The sequence below is a fragment of the Coenobita brevimanus genome, chromosome 103 (assembly GCF_032717465.1).
Source record: "Coenobita brevimanus isolate Jiangsu-jjx chromosome 103, ASM3271746v2, whole genome shotgun sequence".
Lineage (NCBI taxonomy): Eukaryota > Metazoa > Arthropoda > Malacostraca > Decapoda > Coenobitidae > Coenobita > Coenobita brevimanus.
In genome coordinates this window covers 13,083,915-13,103,221 of record NC_137056.1, presented here as the reverse complement: position 1 = coordinate 13,103,221, position 19,307 = coordinate 13,083,915, and the positions used below count along the sequence as shown (strand labels likewise).

Here is a 19,307-nt window from a genome sequence, read left to right as displayed (position 1 = left end):
TATATATATATATATATATGTGTGTGTGTGTATATATATATATATATATATATATATATATATATATATATATATATATATATATATATATATATATATATATATATATATATAGTACTGCTCTCAAGTGTCTGCCCTTTCCTCTCCTCCATCCTTCTTTCCTACAATCCTCTTCTGTCTTTCTTTCCTTCAGTCTTTCTTCGTCCTTCTGCGTGCGCGTGACTTTACACTCCCTCTTCTGTCTTTCTTTCCTTCATTCTTTCGTCTTCCTTCTGCCTGTGGGTGACTGCACTGAGTGACAAGCCAATTGCTTTCCTGTCCACCAGGAAATCATTTACTACGCCGGGTGGTAACCATATAACCAAATCTTGGCGCCTGGTGGTTTAGTGGGTAATTACTGCACTCCAATTGAATTGAGCCGGTGAATGTTTATATCCAACTGGTGGTTGGGGTTTATTCCTCACTTAATGCCACTCAGGGATGAGTGAGGCTGCTCACTTTCATCTTAAATGTCAGGACCAACTGCCTAGCCCCGGGCTCCTACGCTCCTCATGGGACAATGTGGGATTGGATGTTGGATGGATATATATATATATACATATATATATATATATATATATATATATATATATATATATATATATATATATATATATATATATGTGTGTGTGTGTGTGTGTGTGTGTGCGTGTGTGTGTGTGTATGTATGTATGACTACACAACATTATGCCTGGCTTATCCCCATTTGGTTATTTGTCACAGCATGTATTGCAACAAAGGGATTGGTTTCTGTCTTGTGTTATGTCCTGGTGTGTGTCCTGTGTTAAAACATGTGCTGTAGTAAAGCTTTTGGCATCTGTTATAATGTGTTTCAATGAGTATTGGAAACTGTAGTGCATTAATCTTTTTTTTTATTTCAAGCTTTTTGCAAAAACTTGTATTTCCGCATGTGTTTGTCCAATTCTCCACATGTATATGGTCTTTTGATGCAAAACTTACACTGCAAGTTACTTGTCTGCCACAAGTTTTCCTTTAGGCCCGTCACACTGCAGGTACGACTTTTCGCAAACCACCCGCGACCTGCAAGTCGTGGGTGGTTTTGGTGAGGTTTACGACCGGTCTTCATATGTCTCGGTCTAGCTGCAGGCCACCATGGCGACCAAAAAATCGTCGCGAGGTTTTTCGAGTTGCACGAAAAACCTCCCCGCGACCACCGATGTCGTGGCACAGAAGCCGCCCGGTGGGCGGCCGGACTGCGTCTCACCAGCTTACAGATTGCGACTGGTCGGCGACACCTGATTTTTGAGCGGTGGTTGCCATCCAGACGGCGGCTGGTCGCCGCCCGCTCTGTGCGGTGGTCGTCCGTACTCCGTCAAGGTGACAACTGGACTGCGGCGGCCGCCCGCCGCCGTCCACAAGCCTCCTGTCCGGGGTGGCGGTTAAAGTCCAGCCGCCGTGCAGCCGGCGATTGGTCGAGCGACAGGTGGTTGGCTGGACCGAAATCAGCCGCCGGTGTATCATTAAATCGTGAGGACCGTGAAAACCTGAGGACGAAGGCACCAGGCACACCCCAAAAATTCTCTTCTCGGCTAATTTTCACCATTCATAAGTGTATTCATCGCCATAAAACCTACATCGTCGTCTTTGTCGATGTTTTTTCCAGCTGATAAGCATGAAAAAAAGGGGGGGAAATCAAATACTAGCACCTTAAGGCGAGGAAAATATATACTCACGCACAGTGTATTATTAAGGTGCTAGTATTTGATTTTCCCCCCTTTTTTTCATGCTTATCAGCTGGAAAAAACATCGACAAAGACGATGATGTAGGTTTATGGCGATGAATACACTTATGAATGGTGAAAATTAGCCGAGAAGAGAATTTTTGGGGTGTGCCTGGTGCCCTCGTCCTCAGGTTTTCACGATCCTCAAGATTTAATGATACACCGGCCAATCCGCGGCCGGTGTCGGTCTAGTGGCGGCCTAGAGGTCGCGGTCTAAACTGCGATAGGACGCGGACCTGCCGCTGTTTGTCAGCAGCCTGCTGACGACCGGCCGGCCACCCGTCGGTGTCTTGACCTGTGTGTACCTGGCCATGGTCGCCGTTCGGCCGCCCACTGGATGGACGCTGGACGGACACTGGACGACCACCGGTAGCTGATCGGTGGCACGACTACTCGGAGACCTCCATGGTCGTGGACTGGTTTCGCGATTTTCAGGTTTACGACAAGTCGTACCTCCAGTGTGACTGGGGCTTTAGTGCATGAAGCAATGAGTATAATAACTGCAGCTATATTCAGTTTGGATTTGGAAACTATTATGAAGGCAGCTTTAGTTAAGAAGAAATGTGTGTGTGTGTGTGTGTGTGTGTGTGTGTGTGTGTGTGTGTGTGTGTGTGTGTGTGTGTGTGTGTGTGTAACTACTATGATCCGTTATGAAACTGATGCATTATTTAATAAAATGTTATGCCCTCGAAATATTTTCATAACCCCTAGCAACGGTTAATCTTGTATTTCTGTGCATTAAGTAGAATTGTTATAGTACATTATAAAATCAAAAGTCTTTGCAGAACTTAGCTAAGTGCAACTACATTACTTACCACCATGTTGCTGGTTCCAACACTCAAGGAGTCATTAGATGCCACCAAAGATTAGTGAAGTGTTGCGAACGGTAAGGCGTGAGATACAGAAATGGATATTACGAAAATGTTTATGTTTACCCTCAAACCCTGGCAGCTTTCCTTGATGTCCCCATGTCCATTTTCTTTATCGAGGTGTCTTTCTCACGAGATGGCAGCAGTCTTGTTTCCTCCAATTTTCACCTACAGTTGAACCTTCCTTATACTTCTAGCTTCCTCGCTTTTTCCTTATAGGTTTAGTCTGCACATTACACCTCAGTATTTTCTTGTATGTTGCTGATGCTAGATAGTATGTCGATTGTGAAGCGAACTAAATTACACACAAGAGAATGCTGTGCTATAAAGAGGCGAGAATAAATCGCCAAGGAAGAGGCGCTACGAAGCCTCCTGTGCCACTTAAAATACGGACCTTAGCTTAGGCTCACTTGCCCTCTACCTCAGAGAGCATGGCCACGTGTTTTAGTTAGTGGATCCTCTTCGTGACCGTCGTGAATTTTGTGATGTTAAATTCTGTCCACTTTAGCATGATTAAAAAGTGTCATCTTTCCATCCTTTCCGAAATGAACGGATCTTGAATTTGGCTCTATTGTATTTTTTTTTTCTTGGAAGGAACGGTTTGCGGACTCCTGGCCTTTGTTTCCTTCTTCCTTGCATTAAAAAAAAAAAAAAAAAAAATCCTGAATGTTGAGATGTAACAAGAGATAAAAGTGAGATGTAGAACCATAGTACTGTCTGTTTTTGCTACTGAGCGACGAGAAATAGCATCAATAGCACGAAAATCTCCGCCAAGATAAAGTGAACGAACTACAGTGATCGGTGGCATCGATGTTGAGACATATCAGCAAAGTGAACAGAGGTTGCGAATGAACTGAATTCTACAGGTAGGTTTATAAGGATTACTTTATTAGTTCAATATATAGTAACACCCTTGTTTTGAACATTGTACTGCACATACCATCATGCACATTAGTTCATTTCCTCTGTGAACACAGCATGAGTCCGAATTCCGTGAGGTTGTCATCGACTCAAGGCAAAAAAAAAAAAAAAAAAAAAAAAAATAGGCCAACAGATTTCGCCCCATGTAGTGAGTATGAGAAGTAGGGTGGCGAAGGAAGGGGGGGGGGTGAAAAGAAAGGGTATTTGGAGATGATGAATAAAATAAAAAACATAATAATTATAAAGGTCGTGATTATGTAATATGTATCCTTGTATTTCAGTATCAGTAGCCGGAAAAAAGTCCAGGTAAGAAAAGTCACTATAAAATAGAAGCAGCTGTAGCATAATAACGCAGACTTATTACCAGGGGAGGTTATCATAGCAGCTACTGTATTACTACTGATAGACATGAGCTGCAATGATGGATTAAAATTTGCTAGTTTGGCACAGCATCGGCATACTATATCCCAAGTCAGATAGAAAACTGACTAGTGAAAGAAATTAAGTGTTGGTAAATCTCTTTTAAATAGGAGATGGAGCTGTGGCTTTGTAAAATGTGGCAGTGTGTGTCATGGAATCTCGTGTAAAACTTGGCAATGAGTAGTGCTAAAATGAGATGATGCAGCATGTATACTGTAGTGTTATAAGGAGTGGTAATGTAATATGTGATATTGTAAGATGTGGCAATACAATTTCTGGCAGTGTAAGGTTTCCCACTGTAATGCAAAGTAATGTTTGGTGTTGAAAAGCGTAGCAGTGAAAGATGTGTTTTTATAGTAAAAGGTGTATTAGTGTAAGGAAAGATACCATATGGTTTGGTAAAGTATGGTAGTATATGGCTTGGTTGTGTAAGGTGTGGTAGTGTAGGGTGTGACTGTAAGGTGCGATCCTATTGTGGTAGTATAAAGTTTGTGTAAGGTGTGCATTCATCACCTACTGCTGTTCTCTGTAAAGCTGCGGTGTTAGTGAACAGTTGCATCTCCCGCTGAAAATTAATAGTGATGGAAGTAAATGTAATTGTACAAAAATTTAGTTAATAAAGTTGTGTGAGTAATCTTACTGACCATTAAAGAAAAGTCTTTTGAAGAAAACTATTATTTACATTAATGGTATTTTTCATTAATATTTCATTTTGCACGATGTCCCACATACCTAGGAACACCAAAAGCCATTTTCTTACAATTGATATATGGTCCTATGTTGATATATAATTTCTTCCATGAGTAGACAATTATTTTGTTACCAGAGACATGCACTGCTTTTATCGAAAGCAGAAATAAGTGTTTGTCATCACAGTCATTCCCTTGATATTAGTTACATGCATCATATACAAATATCCATCTTCATACCTTCACAAATGGCAGTCACCTCTAATAGTAGACTGTAGCACTAGTCGAGCAAGGCAGTACTCCCAAGGCGGATGGAAAGCTGATGACAGGGAGAGCTGGAACTCCCGTTTCATCAGCCCTCATGGCTAGTTCCTGACCATCCCCCTTTGCTGAATTTTCTCAGTGTTTCAGTAACACAGAGAGTAGGCGAGCATGCTGTCCAATACAAGTTTTCCTAACTGTCATCACAAAACTACATACAAAGTACACACTACACTTCCTTTTCAAAATTAAATAAAAGAAAAATGGCGCAAAACAACAATGCCTCGGATTCCACGGGGGGGGGGGACCAAAAATGCCCCTTCCATCCGCCTCTCTTCCGGTAACGACTCTTTGAGTTGCCTGGATCCACTGTCTGACTCACTTCTTCATTTCTGCAACATTCGCGGCCTTTCCTCTAACTTCCTGTCTGTTGAAAACAACCTCTCCTCCTCTAAACCTCACCTTCTCTTTCTTACTGAGACTCAGCTGTCTCAGGCAACTGACAGCAAACCCTTCTCTGTATCCTCCTACTTTCTCTATACTCATTTCAAAGCCAAAGGTGGATGTTGCGTATATGTACGCAACGACCTATCTTGCTCTCATGTTCCTGAACTTGATTCTTCTGAATTCTCTACTCTCTGGCTTCGGTTCTCCTGTCATTCTCTAACTAAATATATCTGCGCTGTTTACTTATCTCCTAAATCTACTGACTATAAAAAATTCTTCATCTATCTTACATCTACAATGGAACACATTCTATCCATTTCTCCTTTCTCTGAAATCTCCGTTCTAGGAGATTTCAATGTTCACCACCACCTTTGGCTCTCCTCTCCTTTCACTGATCCACCTAGTGAACAAGCCTTCATCTTTTCTATCCTTAATGACCTAGAGCAGCTTGTACAGCACCCTACCCGTATCCCTGACCGTCTTGGAGAGAGCTCCAATATACTTGACCTCTTCCTTACAACCAATCCTTTTGCTTACACTGTTAATCTTTTCTCTCCGTTGGGCTCCTCCGATCATAACCTTGTTACTTTAACCTGTCCTATCGTTCCGGTACAGTCTCTGGACCCACCCTCCAAAGAAAGGTCGTCTGTGGCACTTTGGCGCTGTGGATTGGGAGGCCCTCAGGCAGTACTTCTTTGATTTTTCCTGGAACGATTATTGCTTCCATGGCCGGGAGCCACCTGAGTGTGCCTTGCACATTACAGAGGTTATTCTCTCGGTCATGGAGGCATACATTCCTTTCTCATATCCTCTGACTAATGCAAGAAAGCCTTGGTTTAATCATGCTTGTTCTAATGCTATCTGCAACAAGGAGAGGACCTATAAAAGGTACCGGAGTCAACCCACCACCAAATCACATTTTTTTTATGTTTCTACCAGGAATCGTGCTAAGTCTGTTCTTCACTCTGCAAAAAATAATTTCATCTGTTCTAAATGCTCTCAACTCTCCAACTCGAATTCTTCCCGCTCCTTCTGGCACCTTGCCAAAAACCTGTCTAACAACTTTACCTCATCATTCTTCCCTCCTCTTTTCTACTCTGATGGCTCTGTATCTATTTCTTCTACTGATAAAACAGATCTCTTCACTCAGACTTTCTCCTCCAATTCCACCTTAGACGATTCCGGTGCTGTTCCTCCATCACTTCCCCCTTCTGACTTCCTCATGGCTGTCATTAAAATTTCATCAGCTTATGTATTTTCTGCCATCACTGGCCTCGGTACTAACAAGGCATATGGGCCTGTTGGGGTCCCTCCTGTTGTCCTCAAGAACTGAGCTTCTGTGCCTACACCCTGCTTAGCTAAACTCTTTCGCCTTTGTCTTTCTACTTGTACCTTTCCTTCTTGATGGAAGTTTGCTCTCATTCAGACAGTCCCAAAGAAGGGTGACCGTTCCCAACCCTCTTACTGTCGTCCAATTGCTTTAATATCCTGTGTTTCAAACATTTTTGAGTCCATTCTTAACAGACAAATTTTAAAGCATCTTTCCTATTACAACCTTCTTTCTAATCGTCAGTATGGGTTCCGTCAGGGACGCTCCACTGGCGATCTTCTCACCTACCTTTCAGATTCCTGGTCATCCTCCTTTCGGGACTTTGGCGAAAGCTTTGCCATTGCACTGACATCTCAAAGGCTTTCGATCGAGTCTAGCATAAATCTTTAATTTTCAAACTGCCCTCTACGGTTTCTATCCTTCTATCTGTGCCTTCATCTACAGCTTCCTTTCCGGTCGTTCTATAGCTGCTGTTGTAGACGGCCATCGTTCTTCTAGATCTATTAACAGTGGTGTTCCTCAGGGCTCTGTCCTATCACCAACTCTCTTCCTTTTATTCATCAATGATCTTCTAAGCTGTACATCTTACCCTATCCGCTCGTACACTGATGATTCCACCCTTCACCTTTCCACTCGGTTCACGCAACGTCCATCTCAGCAGTTACTTCAACAAACAAGGGATGAGGCTATGGCACACCTAATGTCTGACTTGGCTCGTATCTCTGACTGGGGTAAAAATAATCTTGTTGTTTTTAATACGTCAAAAACTCAGCTTTTACACCTAGTAACCCGTAAAATCTTCCACAGGAATACCCACTAATGTTTAATAATATCCAGCTCAATCTAGCATCGTCCTTGAACATGTTTGGGGTTTCATTCACACGGGACTTGTCTTGGAAAGATCATATTGCATCTCTTGTAAAATCTCCTTCCAGGAGATTGGATGTGCCAAGCCGACTCCATGCCTTCTTTACTCCTGCACAGTTGTTGACTTTATACACGGGTTTTATTCGCCCCTGTATAGAGTACAACTCTCATGTGTGGGGAGACTCCCCACATACAGCTCTTCTCAATAGGGTGGAGTCAAATAAGGCTATTCGTCTCATCAGCTCCCCTCCTCTTACTGGCTCCCTTCAACCTTTGTCTCTTCGCAGCGCTGTTGCCTCTTTATCTCTTTTCTATCGCTACTTAAATGGTCATTACTCCTCTGAACTGTCTGCTTGCATCCCTCCACCTCTACGACGGGTGCGTAGCACCCGTCTAGCAACAAACTCTCATCCCTTTGCTCTCCAACTCTCTAATGCAAGAGCTAACCGCTATTCTCAGTCCTTCATTTATGCAACCGGTCATCTCTGGAACTGTCTCCCTCTGTCTGTATTTCCTACTTCCTATGATCTCCTATCTTTCAAATTCAGTGTGTCCAGGCATCTCGAAATGAATGGATCTTGAATTTGGCTCTCTTGTATTGTTTTTTGTTTCTTGGAAGGAACGTTAATGTGGGCTCAGCCTTTGGTGCCTACTTCCTCGCATAAAAAAAAAAAAAAAAAATCACAAAACTGACCCATAAAACAGCCATTTCAATGGAGTGCGTCCGATCATCCGATGAAAGAGAAGGGATGCCAGACGTCTCATGAATTACGTCCATGTCACGTAGGAGGTTGAGCCTCCCACTGTGTCTGTGACCTCGTGTAAAGACACAGTGAACTAAGCTGAAACACGTTTCTCTCATCAAAGTATACAGAACCTTACATAACCACACCTTACATTACCACACCTACACTACCACACATAATACAACCACACTTCACACTCATACCTTACAATCATACACCAGAGACTAACAAAACCTACACTACCATACCTTACAATGATGAACTATACACTAGCATATCCTACACTACCATAAATTACACTACCATACCTTACACTACCATACCTACACTACTATACACTACAGTGATTCTCCATACACTAACACACCTTACATTACCACACCATACATTACCACGCCTTACACTACCACACCTTACACTATCACAACACTGCCACACCTAACAAAGCTACACCATACACTACCACAGCTTGCACTACTCACCCTACACCAGGCTTAGAGTAATTACATATGCTTTCAGTCAATTACAATTACAATTAGAATTACTTGTACATTATTACATTACAGTTACAAATACAATTACAGGGAAGGAAAAAAATGACAAATACAATTACAATTACAATTACTCAGTTTTAATACTTCCAAATTACAATTGCAATTACAATTACAACCTAGTTTGTGTTCAATTATATTTCAATTACTTGTTACACGAGTAAACATGTTACACGAGACAGTACTACTGTCTCGTTTATCATGTTTACTTCAGAGCAAATCCACCCTTCTCTCTCTCTCTCTCTCTCTCTCTCTCTCTCTCTCTCTCTCTCTCTCTCTCTGTTCAGTATATCATACTATATACGTTTATCAAAGTATTTGTGTGATGTAATTATAATTGTTCTTCTCCTAAATGCTCAATTACAATTACAAATACAATTACCATATTACTTAAAAACACAATTACAATTACAATTATAATTACACATCATTAGAAATAACGAATTACAATTACAATTACAATTATCTTAAAAATGTGTAATTAATTATATTTCAATTAAATTACTATTACAATTACTCCAAGCCTGCCCTACACTACCACATACTATTCATGAAGACCATACATTACCGCACTTTATACTAGAAAACTTTACCACACATTTCATTACTACACCTTAAACTATCACACCTTACCGTACCATACTTTACAGTGCTACCCCTTACAAAACCACACCCAACATTGCCACACCGTACACTGCCTCACCTTTCACTGACTCACCTTTCACTGCCTCACCTTACACTGCCACACCGTACACTGCCATTTTACACAGACACATCTTAAACTGCCACAACTTACACTACCACACTTAACATCGCTACCCACATAAAAGCACACTTTACAATACCACACCTTACACAGTCACACCTTACAATGCTACACTTACACTCCCAAAACTTAAATTACATCACCTCACAGTACCACGTCTTACACTACCACTCCTTATAATACCACACATGTGACAACAACTCATGCTTTACACTACACACTGCCAAGCTTTACAGGAGGCACCATGACATACTGTACACTACCCCATCTCATAAATCCACAGCTTATCTCCTAAGTTAACAGAGAATTAGCATTACTTATATTGTTGTCAAGTTTCGCTAGCTTGCACTTTACATCTTTCAGTAGTCAGGTTTTTTCTCTCTAACTTGGGATATAGTAGACTAATACTATGCCAAACAACCCCATTTTATGCTATCGTCGCAGCTTAAGTCTACCAGTAGTAGTGATTCTACCCTCAAATTTAATCATTTCTTTCTTGGCCCATGGTCTACCGTTCCACAAAATTTCATTGAAATTTGTTGAGAACTTTTGCAGATATCGATCAAAGCTGCTTCAGTTTTAAAGTGACCTTCCTTATCCGGACTTCTTTTCCGGTTGTTACCTCCGCCAACGAAGTTGGAGGAAGTTATGTATTCACCTATGTATGTCTGTTTGTTTGTCCACACGATATCTGCAAAAGTTCTCAACAAATTTCAATGAAATTTTGTGGAACGGTAGACCATGGGCCAAGAAAGAAATGATTAAATTTGAGGGTGGATCCGGATCCAAATCCAGATCCTATGCATTCCGCACAATATCTCCAAAATCTCTCAATGAATTTCAATAAATTTAGAGGAAGAGTGGACCATAGTCAAAGAACAATTGATTAAATTTGGGGGTGGATCCGGGTCCAATGTATTCCATACAATATCTCCACGGGTCCGGATTTTTTTTAATAGCAATGGCGTTGGTGGAAGTAAGCGTTGTCTGAGTGCTTTCTGGTTGTTACTGGAATTTCAGGATATGCAATAGTGTCACATCACCATCAAAACCTTAATTTTATCAGTTTATAATTTCATTCTCCACCACCAAATAACGTTTTCTCTTTTCACCCCCTCCCTTCTCCACCCTACTCCACCTCATACTCGCCATATGGGGCGAAATCTGCTGGCCTATGAAAGCAACTTTTCTGCCTGCTTAGGTGACTGAACCTCACGGGAGTCGGACTCACAGTGTGATTCACGCAGAGGGGAAGGAACGTCTGTGCTCGATAGTACGCTTACTCAGTCATATCTAGACTCTAGAGTCACTTTTATCTACACGATTATGAAAAAATTACAAGTATCTTGACATCCTAATCAAATAATTACTATAACAGAATGAATAAACTATTTCCATTTTGTTTCAGATTTGGCTGATTCCGTTTAACCCAACTTTTCTTGGCTTTCTGTGTGAAGGGAAAGATTGTACTGTAAATATTTATATATATTGAAGCACCTCCAGGAGCGACTGTCAGAGTGTCTGCCACTAACGATTTTTGAGCGCCAGGAGGTTCACTCTAGTAGACTTCAGCGATTTTAACAGTGCAACACCACACCTTACTATTTTCTCACGCCACACCACATACTATACCACCCCCTCATGCCACACACACAGTCACCTTCTATCACCACACAAAACCAAGGACATTAACCGAAGGACTCTGAAGCTGCCATATCAAGTACTATTTGTTCATGCTTACGCTGGTTAAAAGATTTAAATGACTCTACTCGTCTCTTGATTTGTCTGCAGCTTTGAGTGACCACTCGTAGCGGAAGGATCAGTAGCAATATCCATTAACCTCTTCCCTATTTCCCGTTATTGAGGATGATCGTAAAGAAGTGAACAGAATAAGATTAAAAATATGTGATCGTAGTGAACCGGTAAATTGTCTGCTTGGGGGTGGGGGCAGTGTGAAGTAGAACATCGTTATTGTTGTATAAGTTACCGCTCAACCCCAGTCAAGCCTGTTGCGGCAGATCGTCGACCGCAGTTTACTGCCCCATAAGCGTCGTCTTAGAGGTTTCCTACACCGTTGATGTGTCTGCGTCTTAGTGTGGCATGTGTTATCCGGTGCTCCATAATGTGGATTATGTTATGTGGGCTTATTCTACAAGTGGGGTACATGCCATCTGTGTTTCCACCCAACCCATCTCTTGGCTGGTAAATGAGAAGGGCTGATCTAGGCCTACCTAAGTTACCTCGATTAGCCCTAATTAAGGATAACTTTAATTGGTGCATTTTGGGTGGAGGACTTGTAGTATAGTGTTCTGGTTAAGGTTTATTTGCCTTGCATATTATATGGGTATATAGGTGTCTCATCACCGCTAGTGTTGGAGTGTTTGGAGGTGGGATATTGTTGAGGAGAGTCTGGTAATGTTTGTCTGGAGGCTGTCTTACGTGAATAGTTACGTGGTGTGGCTCTCACATAATGACAGGAGTGTTGTGTGTTAGCACAGGCCACCGTGGAGAATTGTGTGCATTCATCCCAAGATATTCTCTAACAAAAAAAGACCTTGATTTCAAAGTGTGAGCTGTGGGAGAGGTACTGATGCAACCAGAAATGATAGGTAGATCTTTGTTCTGTATGGACTTTAAAGTGTTGTAGTGTGATTTAGATGGGATGGGGGTCCATGCCGGGGAGGCACAAGGCGCCATCAATATAATGTACTGTTTGTAGAATAGGGAGAGTACTTTTTTTTTCTCTCAGTCTCTTCCTGTAAGTGCTCTGAGGAGTGCGTTGAGTCTGAGGCAAACAGTCTCTTATATGTCTTGTCCTTGAAGGTGAGTTGTTGTTACTGTTGCTTAGCCTCGGTCTGTCTGGCCTAGCAGACCCGTTGACCTCAGGTAAACAACTGCTTCTGTGGGACCGTCCTATAGGTACAGTTCAGTACATACACGGTTTAGCAGAGTGAGGTGTAAGACTGTCTTCTGTAGAGCAGCTTTTCTATCGCCCTGTGCATACAATCAAGACGTCTAAATATTCACCAAAAATTATGCTTCGAAATATGAAAATTATTGATATTCCAGGCGAGGAATGATGATGGGAAGAAAGGTAGGAAGTAGGGAGGCGTGTGAGCTATCTATCTCATCCATCTCTAGTACTCTCTCACTCTCTCACACGTGTAGGCTCCTGGTCGTATCTCGGTCGCTCTCTAAAAGTTTTTTTTTTCTTTGTGTGTGTGTGTGTGTGTGTGTGTGTGTGTGTGTGTGTGTGTGTGTGTATGTGTTTATGCGCGCGCGCGCATACATTTCTCTCTCTCTCTCTCTCTCTCTCTCTCTCTCTCTCTCTCTCTCTCTCTCTCTCTCTCTCTCTCTCTCTCTCTCTCTCTCTCTCTCTCCATATTATACTCATCTGCCAAACGACAACAGCGATCAGATGAGAGAGAAAGAGTGAGGGGGGAGGGTTTACTGGCTGACATAAATACAGTAAATTGACTTATTCTTGCTCTGGCCTTCATGCTGCTGAGTAAAGTTATCTTATGTGACCACAGCAAAATACGTAATTGTCTTCGGTACCTGGAAAAGTAATCATCATTATCATCATCATCATCATCAGCCATTACAAGTCCACCGCTGAACAAAGGCCTCCCCCAACCTTCTCCACGAATTCCATGACTGAGCCATCTTTCCCACGTTTTCCCTGCAAATTTCTTTATCTCATCTCTCCACCTCCTGTCTGGCCGTTTTCTGCTACGCTTACAATCTGTTGTCCAGTCAGTCATCCTCTTGCTCCATCTGTTATCTCTTATTTTTGCTGCATGGCCTGCCCACCTCCATTTCTGTTCTTTTATAACTTCTATAATATCTTTGACTTTAGTCTGCTCTCTCGCCCAAGTTGATCTTTTCCTGTCTTTTAAAGATATTCCCAACACTGACCTTTCCATTGCTCTCTGAGAACGGATTAATTCATTTCCCATCGATTTTGTCAGTTTCCAGGTCTCACAACCATACGTCATAGCTGGAATTATACATTCGTTCTATGATTTTCGTTTCATACACCGTTTGGGATACATGGCGTCTGGCAATGAATGAATGAATGAACAAACTGGCAAGCTACTTTTCATACTGTCTTTATGTTTACCGAAAGCTTTCCATCCAATTGTAATGCGTCTTTTTATTTTGCTATCATGATCTTTCGTTAATTTTAGTATTTGTCCCAAGTAGTTGTACTCCTCAACTACTTCAAGAATTTCATCGCATATTCTGATGACGCTCTTTCATGTTTGTGGATTAAACATTACTTTAGTTTTACTCCGGTTTATCTTTAGCCCTGCTTTGAGACTTTCTCTGTTCAGGTCATTTAAGATTTCTTGCAATGTCTCTGTTGTTTCTGAGATTAGGACAATGTCATCTGCAAATCTTAAATGGTTTAGCTTTTCTCCATCTATGTTCACTCCTTTATTTTCCCAGTCTAGCTTTCTGAAAATACTTTCTAGGCATGCTGTAAATAATTTTGGTGAAATTTTATCTCCCTGACGCTCGGCCTTCTCAGTCTTATTTTTTTCTGAGTCCTTATGTAATTTAACTTGAGCAGTTCCCTCTTTATATATGTTTTCGAGACGTTTTACAATGTTCTCATTCACTTCTTGTTCTCGCAGTGAATTTATATAATTGCTATGTGCTCCACTGAGTCGAAAGCCTTTCCGCAATCAACAAAACCTAAGCACGGTGGTTTATTATATTCTGTAGTTTTCTCAGCTGATTCATTGTATGTAGATGACCAGTGGCCGAATACCCGCTTCGGAATCCTGCCTGTTCACGAGGTTGGTTTTCCTCCAAATTTGTAGATATTCTGTTCGTAAGGACTTTAGTAAAGAGTTTGCAAATGACCGATAATAAGCTAATTGGTCGATAGTTACTAGGATCATTTGAGTCACCTTTTTTTGTAAAGTAAAATAACTATTGCATCACACCATGTTTTGGAAATTTTCTTCATTTTTTAATACATTGAGTAAATAAGTGAGCAAGCCTATTTTATACTTCTACTTCCGCATCCAACAGTAAATCTGTTACTATTCCATCTTCTCCCGGAGCCTTCCCTCTTTTCATATTTTTAAGACAAATATTTACTTCGTCCGGTGTTACCTCAGGTATTTCACTTGTTTCAATTGAAAAGTTAGCTATTGGTACTACTTTCTTTGATGTATACAGTTCTTTGTAAAATTCTTCAACTCTCTTCACCATCTTATCTCTGCATTAAATGAGTTCACCGTTTTTGCCTTTCAGTGATGTAATTTGTTGCTTTCCTAGTGCCATTTTACTTCGGACCTGTTTCAGACTTTGTCCTTTTTTGATGGATTCTTTGATCTGATCCATGTTTATTTGTTTTTTCTTCTCTTTGTCTTTTGTTGATAAGCTTATTTAATTCCGCTCGTTCTGTTTCATCTTTCTTTGTTTTTACTTTCATTTCCTTTCTTTTTTTTCATAAGCTCAAGTGTCTTTTCTGAATATTTCTCGGCTTTGGTTGTATTAAGTTTTCCTACTACCTCCGCTGATTCTCTTAGCACTTTTGTTAGTCTGTCATTCAGCTGATCAGTGTCACATTCAGCATTACTTAGAGCCTGAAATCTGTTCCTATTTCCAACTGAAAGGCTGCTTTATTTTCTTTTACTTTTATTGGGCACATCTTATTATCTTTAATCATCATCTTACTTTTGGAACTGAATGTGGCTGTGCAACCCACTATTCTATGGTAGATAAATTAATATTATATATATATATATATATATATATATATATATATATATATATATATATATTATTGTGTGTGTGTGTGTGTGTGTGTGTGTGTGATAGAGAGAGAGAGAGAGAGAGAGAGAGAGAGAGAGAGAGAGGAGCACATTAATAGTAAGGTAAGCTGATATATACATACATACATACATCTCGACAACAATACTTACCAGCGGGAGCTGCGCCAGTGGTCACCATCAACCCCAGCAGCACTATCAACACGCCACGCATCCTGTAAGACATCATCATTATCATTATCATCATCATAAAATATATATATTATTACCATCTTTATCATGATCATACATAGTTTTCTTCATCATCATCATCATCATCATCACCATCATCATCAAACCCATCCTTACCAGTAAAGTGTGTTTTGTGAGCGCGTGCCGAGCGAGCGAGCGTTTGTACTAATGCTTATCATCATAATTTCATATCGGTTTAAACCATCAGCATAAAATTCTGGTGAGGTACTTGAATAATAACAGAAGAATAATTGTGCTAATATATTTACTTTCTCACGTTTTCTCTCTGGATATGCATATTGATCAAATGATCGAACCCAGAAATGGGGCGATTACCCTTGCTGATTTCCCCCCAAAACATAGAACAAAGATTCATGTAAAATTGTGGGCATAATATCCGATATTTACTTGTTGGAATTCATGCAAGAGAACAAAGTTACAACAGGAAATCTTTTTTCATTCAATTTCATAGTGGAACATGTCAATTGAAGCCCTCAGTACATTCCCTTGGAAAGCTGGGATTCCAAGGAGTTTGTTAGGTCTCGTGGCTAAATATATAGCTAAGAACAAAATTTATTGAATGTATTTACTACCTGCTGAAAGAATCTTTTCTCTATCTCACATAAAAGAAAAGTTATTAGCCTCTGAAAACCATCGCGGTCGAGCCGTGTCGTGTCGGGCGAGGCCGGGCCAGGTCGTGTCGGGCCACTCATTTCTCAGCTGAACGTAGAATAAACCAAGGTAAAGAGAGCTGAGGAGGCAGTTTCACACCGTGGGAGCGCTGGGCCAAATGCGTGACGTTACTTCAAATCGAGTGTTGCCATTTCACAGGTGACGTTATTTCCAGTTATTTATCTAAGAAGTAAAGACTCGCAGCCCACCTCTCGCCAAGGCAACACCTCCACCGCTCTTCCCGGCGGGACCAGCTCTCCACAACAGCTGTATCAGTCGAGGGATGGGCCTGTCCTCTCCGCCTGAGGGAGTGCCATGGTTAGCCCACCAGGAGGTTGAGGCTCCTCCGCCCTATACCTGGCCGACGACCCTCCCTCCGCCAATACCTTGACCGGGGTTGTGCCTTTGTTTCCACCGGGACTGGGCCTCCACTCTAAGCTTCCACCTGCTGCTGCTGGGCGAGTCGTTTCGCCCTTTCCACCATGGGCAAGGAGGCTGAGGGCAGTGTCGGGGCGTTTTCTACCTGAGCTCGTCGGCGCCTCCTCCATCGGCGCCGCACTGTCTACCCGGCTCCCGTCCCGCCCTGCCCTCGTTTAGACCATCGTGCAGCCTGGCCTAACCATCCACCGTCGTATCTGAGCTCGTTGGCGCCTCCTCCATCGGTGCCGCACTGTCTGTCCAGCTCTGGCCCCGCCCTGCCTGGTTTACCATCGGGCAATCGACCTCACCATCCATCGCCGCACCTTCCTTTGCCTTTGCCGCATTCTACTAGTTTGCCAGTGTTTTTGCCTACCGAGCTATGCTCCCGTCTGGGAGCTTTTTTTCCTGCCTCTACTCTGACGGGCTCTTTGTTTGCCCGTGCCCCATCATAGTCTATCTATCTATCTATAGCCCGACGCCCTAATCCCGCAAAGGGTGGCCGCAGACAAAACGCCTCCAAGTCGCTCTGTCACACACCATTTGACTACCCTCCCCCCAACTCACCCCCCCTCCCTCATATACCTCTCAACTCCATCCCTCCACCTCATCCTCGGTCTACCTCTCCCTCTCCCTCCCTCCACCTCACCTACATACACCCTCTTAGTCAGTCTTTCATTCTCCATTCTCTTCACATGTCCAAACCACCTCAGTGTATTTCTCCTAATCTTCTCAACCACATCCACATCCACCCCACAGCGTTCCTTCACTTCTTCATTCGTCAACCTGTCCCTCCACGTCACTCCACATGCTCCTCTCAAGTAACTTATTTCCACTGCTCTCACTCTTGACTTGTTCCCCTCTTGCAAGGTCCATGCCTCGCTTCCATACGTCAGGGTAGGGATCACAATACCATCATGCAGTGACTTCTTAACTTCCATACTCACCTCCCTATTTCTCATTACTGCTTTCAGTGTACCAACAACCTTCCTTCCCTGCTGTACCCTTTCACGCACTTCATCCCCCAAAATTCCATCCTTACTCATCACACAACCCAAGTACTTGAATGCACTCACATTCTCCATATCCTCACCATCCAACCTCACTGCACACTCTGTGACTTCATTCCTCTCAAACACCATAACTTTACTTTTGTTTACATTAACTTTCAGATTCCTCCTCCTACACACTGTCCCAAATTCATTCACCAAACCTTGCAACTCCCATTCATCTTCACTCAACAATACTGTATTATCAGCATAGTGCGGGGCGAATATTACAAACAAACAAGAAGTAAACTTATGCTAGGAAAATTACTGATATTAATAAGGAAATCTGTGATCATTTGCTACTCTTTTATACAGGTTTATATTAAGATACTTACTGCATCTGTTGTAATTGTGTATAAATTAAATTTCCTACTTGGATTTGGCATGCCTTCTCTCTCCCCTGTCCTTCTCTCCCTCTCCGACCCCCCTTCCCCTTCTCTCTCTTCTTTCATTTGTTCGGCGTCCCCTTTCTCTCTCCCTCCCTCTCTCTCTCTCTCTCTCTGATCTGACGACGTCATGTCACCTGCGCGAGCGCTGGAGGATGTAACTATGGTACTTGTTCGACTCTCTTTACCTTGGGGTAAACATCACTTCATTAAGCTTGCCCGCTTTGCTTGCTCGTAATCATCGTCAGGATCAATGATCATTATTAGTCACTCGCTTAAAGGCTGCCTTCGGTGGCCTTCAGCGAAAGCCGCCTTCAGCTGCCTCCACTTGATGTCAAGTTAGTTCCTATTTTCAGTCAAAAGGTAACAAATTTGAATTACTCATCCCATGAGCGAGACGGAGCTAGGAATTTTACCTTATTTTTATCCTGCTGAGACATCCATTGAGAAGTGAGAGAGAGAGAGAGAGAGAGAGAGAGAGAGAGAGAAGCAGGATAATAGTGTCTGCTATTATACTAAATTATACGATAGCATTGTCGTATACAATTTTAGGAGTATAAGGAGAGAGGAAGGAGAGGCGAGAGAGTGATAATACAACAAACACGTCACTCTTCTCTCTTTTGTCATGCTGCTAACTTCAATGCCGGACCAAGGACGAATCCATTCCCTTCACTAAAAGCAGATACTAAATTTGAAAGAAAAGACCAGAGATGAGTCATAACTCGGGAGCCAGTGGCCCGACTGGATTGAAAATTGTTTTATTCTTCAAGTTAGAGCACTTTAACGGTACCTTGCTCAAATAAAAATGGCGCAACATTGTGCCGTTTGTGCTGTGTTTTGGTAACAAACAAACAAATATACAGCAATCGGATCATTATGATATAGATGGTACCGCAGGGGATAGATACTGACGTATATAACTGAGGATGATTCGATTTTTTGGTTATTGGCTTCACTACGATGATGTAGGAGTTTGACTTATTCTTGGTGCATCCAGAGGATTTTATTCAGCCTACTCTATAGCCATCACTAATTCCTTCACTGCCTGGATGCCCTCGCAACCTTCACTGCCTGGATGCCCTCGCAACCTTCAGTGCCAGGGTGCCCTCGCAACC

At 42.1% G+C, this 19,307-nt stretch overlaps 1 protein-coding gene across 2 annotated transcripts in view; it reads right to left on the bottom strand.

Moving 5' to 3' along the window:
* Nucleotides 1–19,307, bottom strand: part of LOC145415766 (uncharacterized) — a 72,020-nt gene that overhangs the window by 37,750 nt on the left and 14,963 nt on the right. For both annotated transcript variants that reach the window (XM_080285008.1, XM_080285007.1), the window contains exon 2: nucleotides 15,591–15,652. In XM_080285008.1, coding sequence (XP_080141134.1) covers nucleotides 15,591–15,651 — 61 coding nt within the window. In that variant the 5' untranslated portion in view covers nucleotide 15,652. The remainder of the gene's footprint in view (nucleotides 1–15,590; nucleotides 15,653–19,307) is intronic.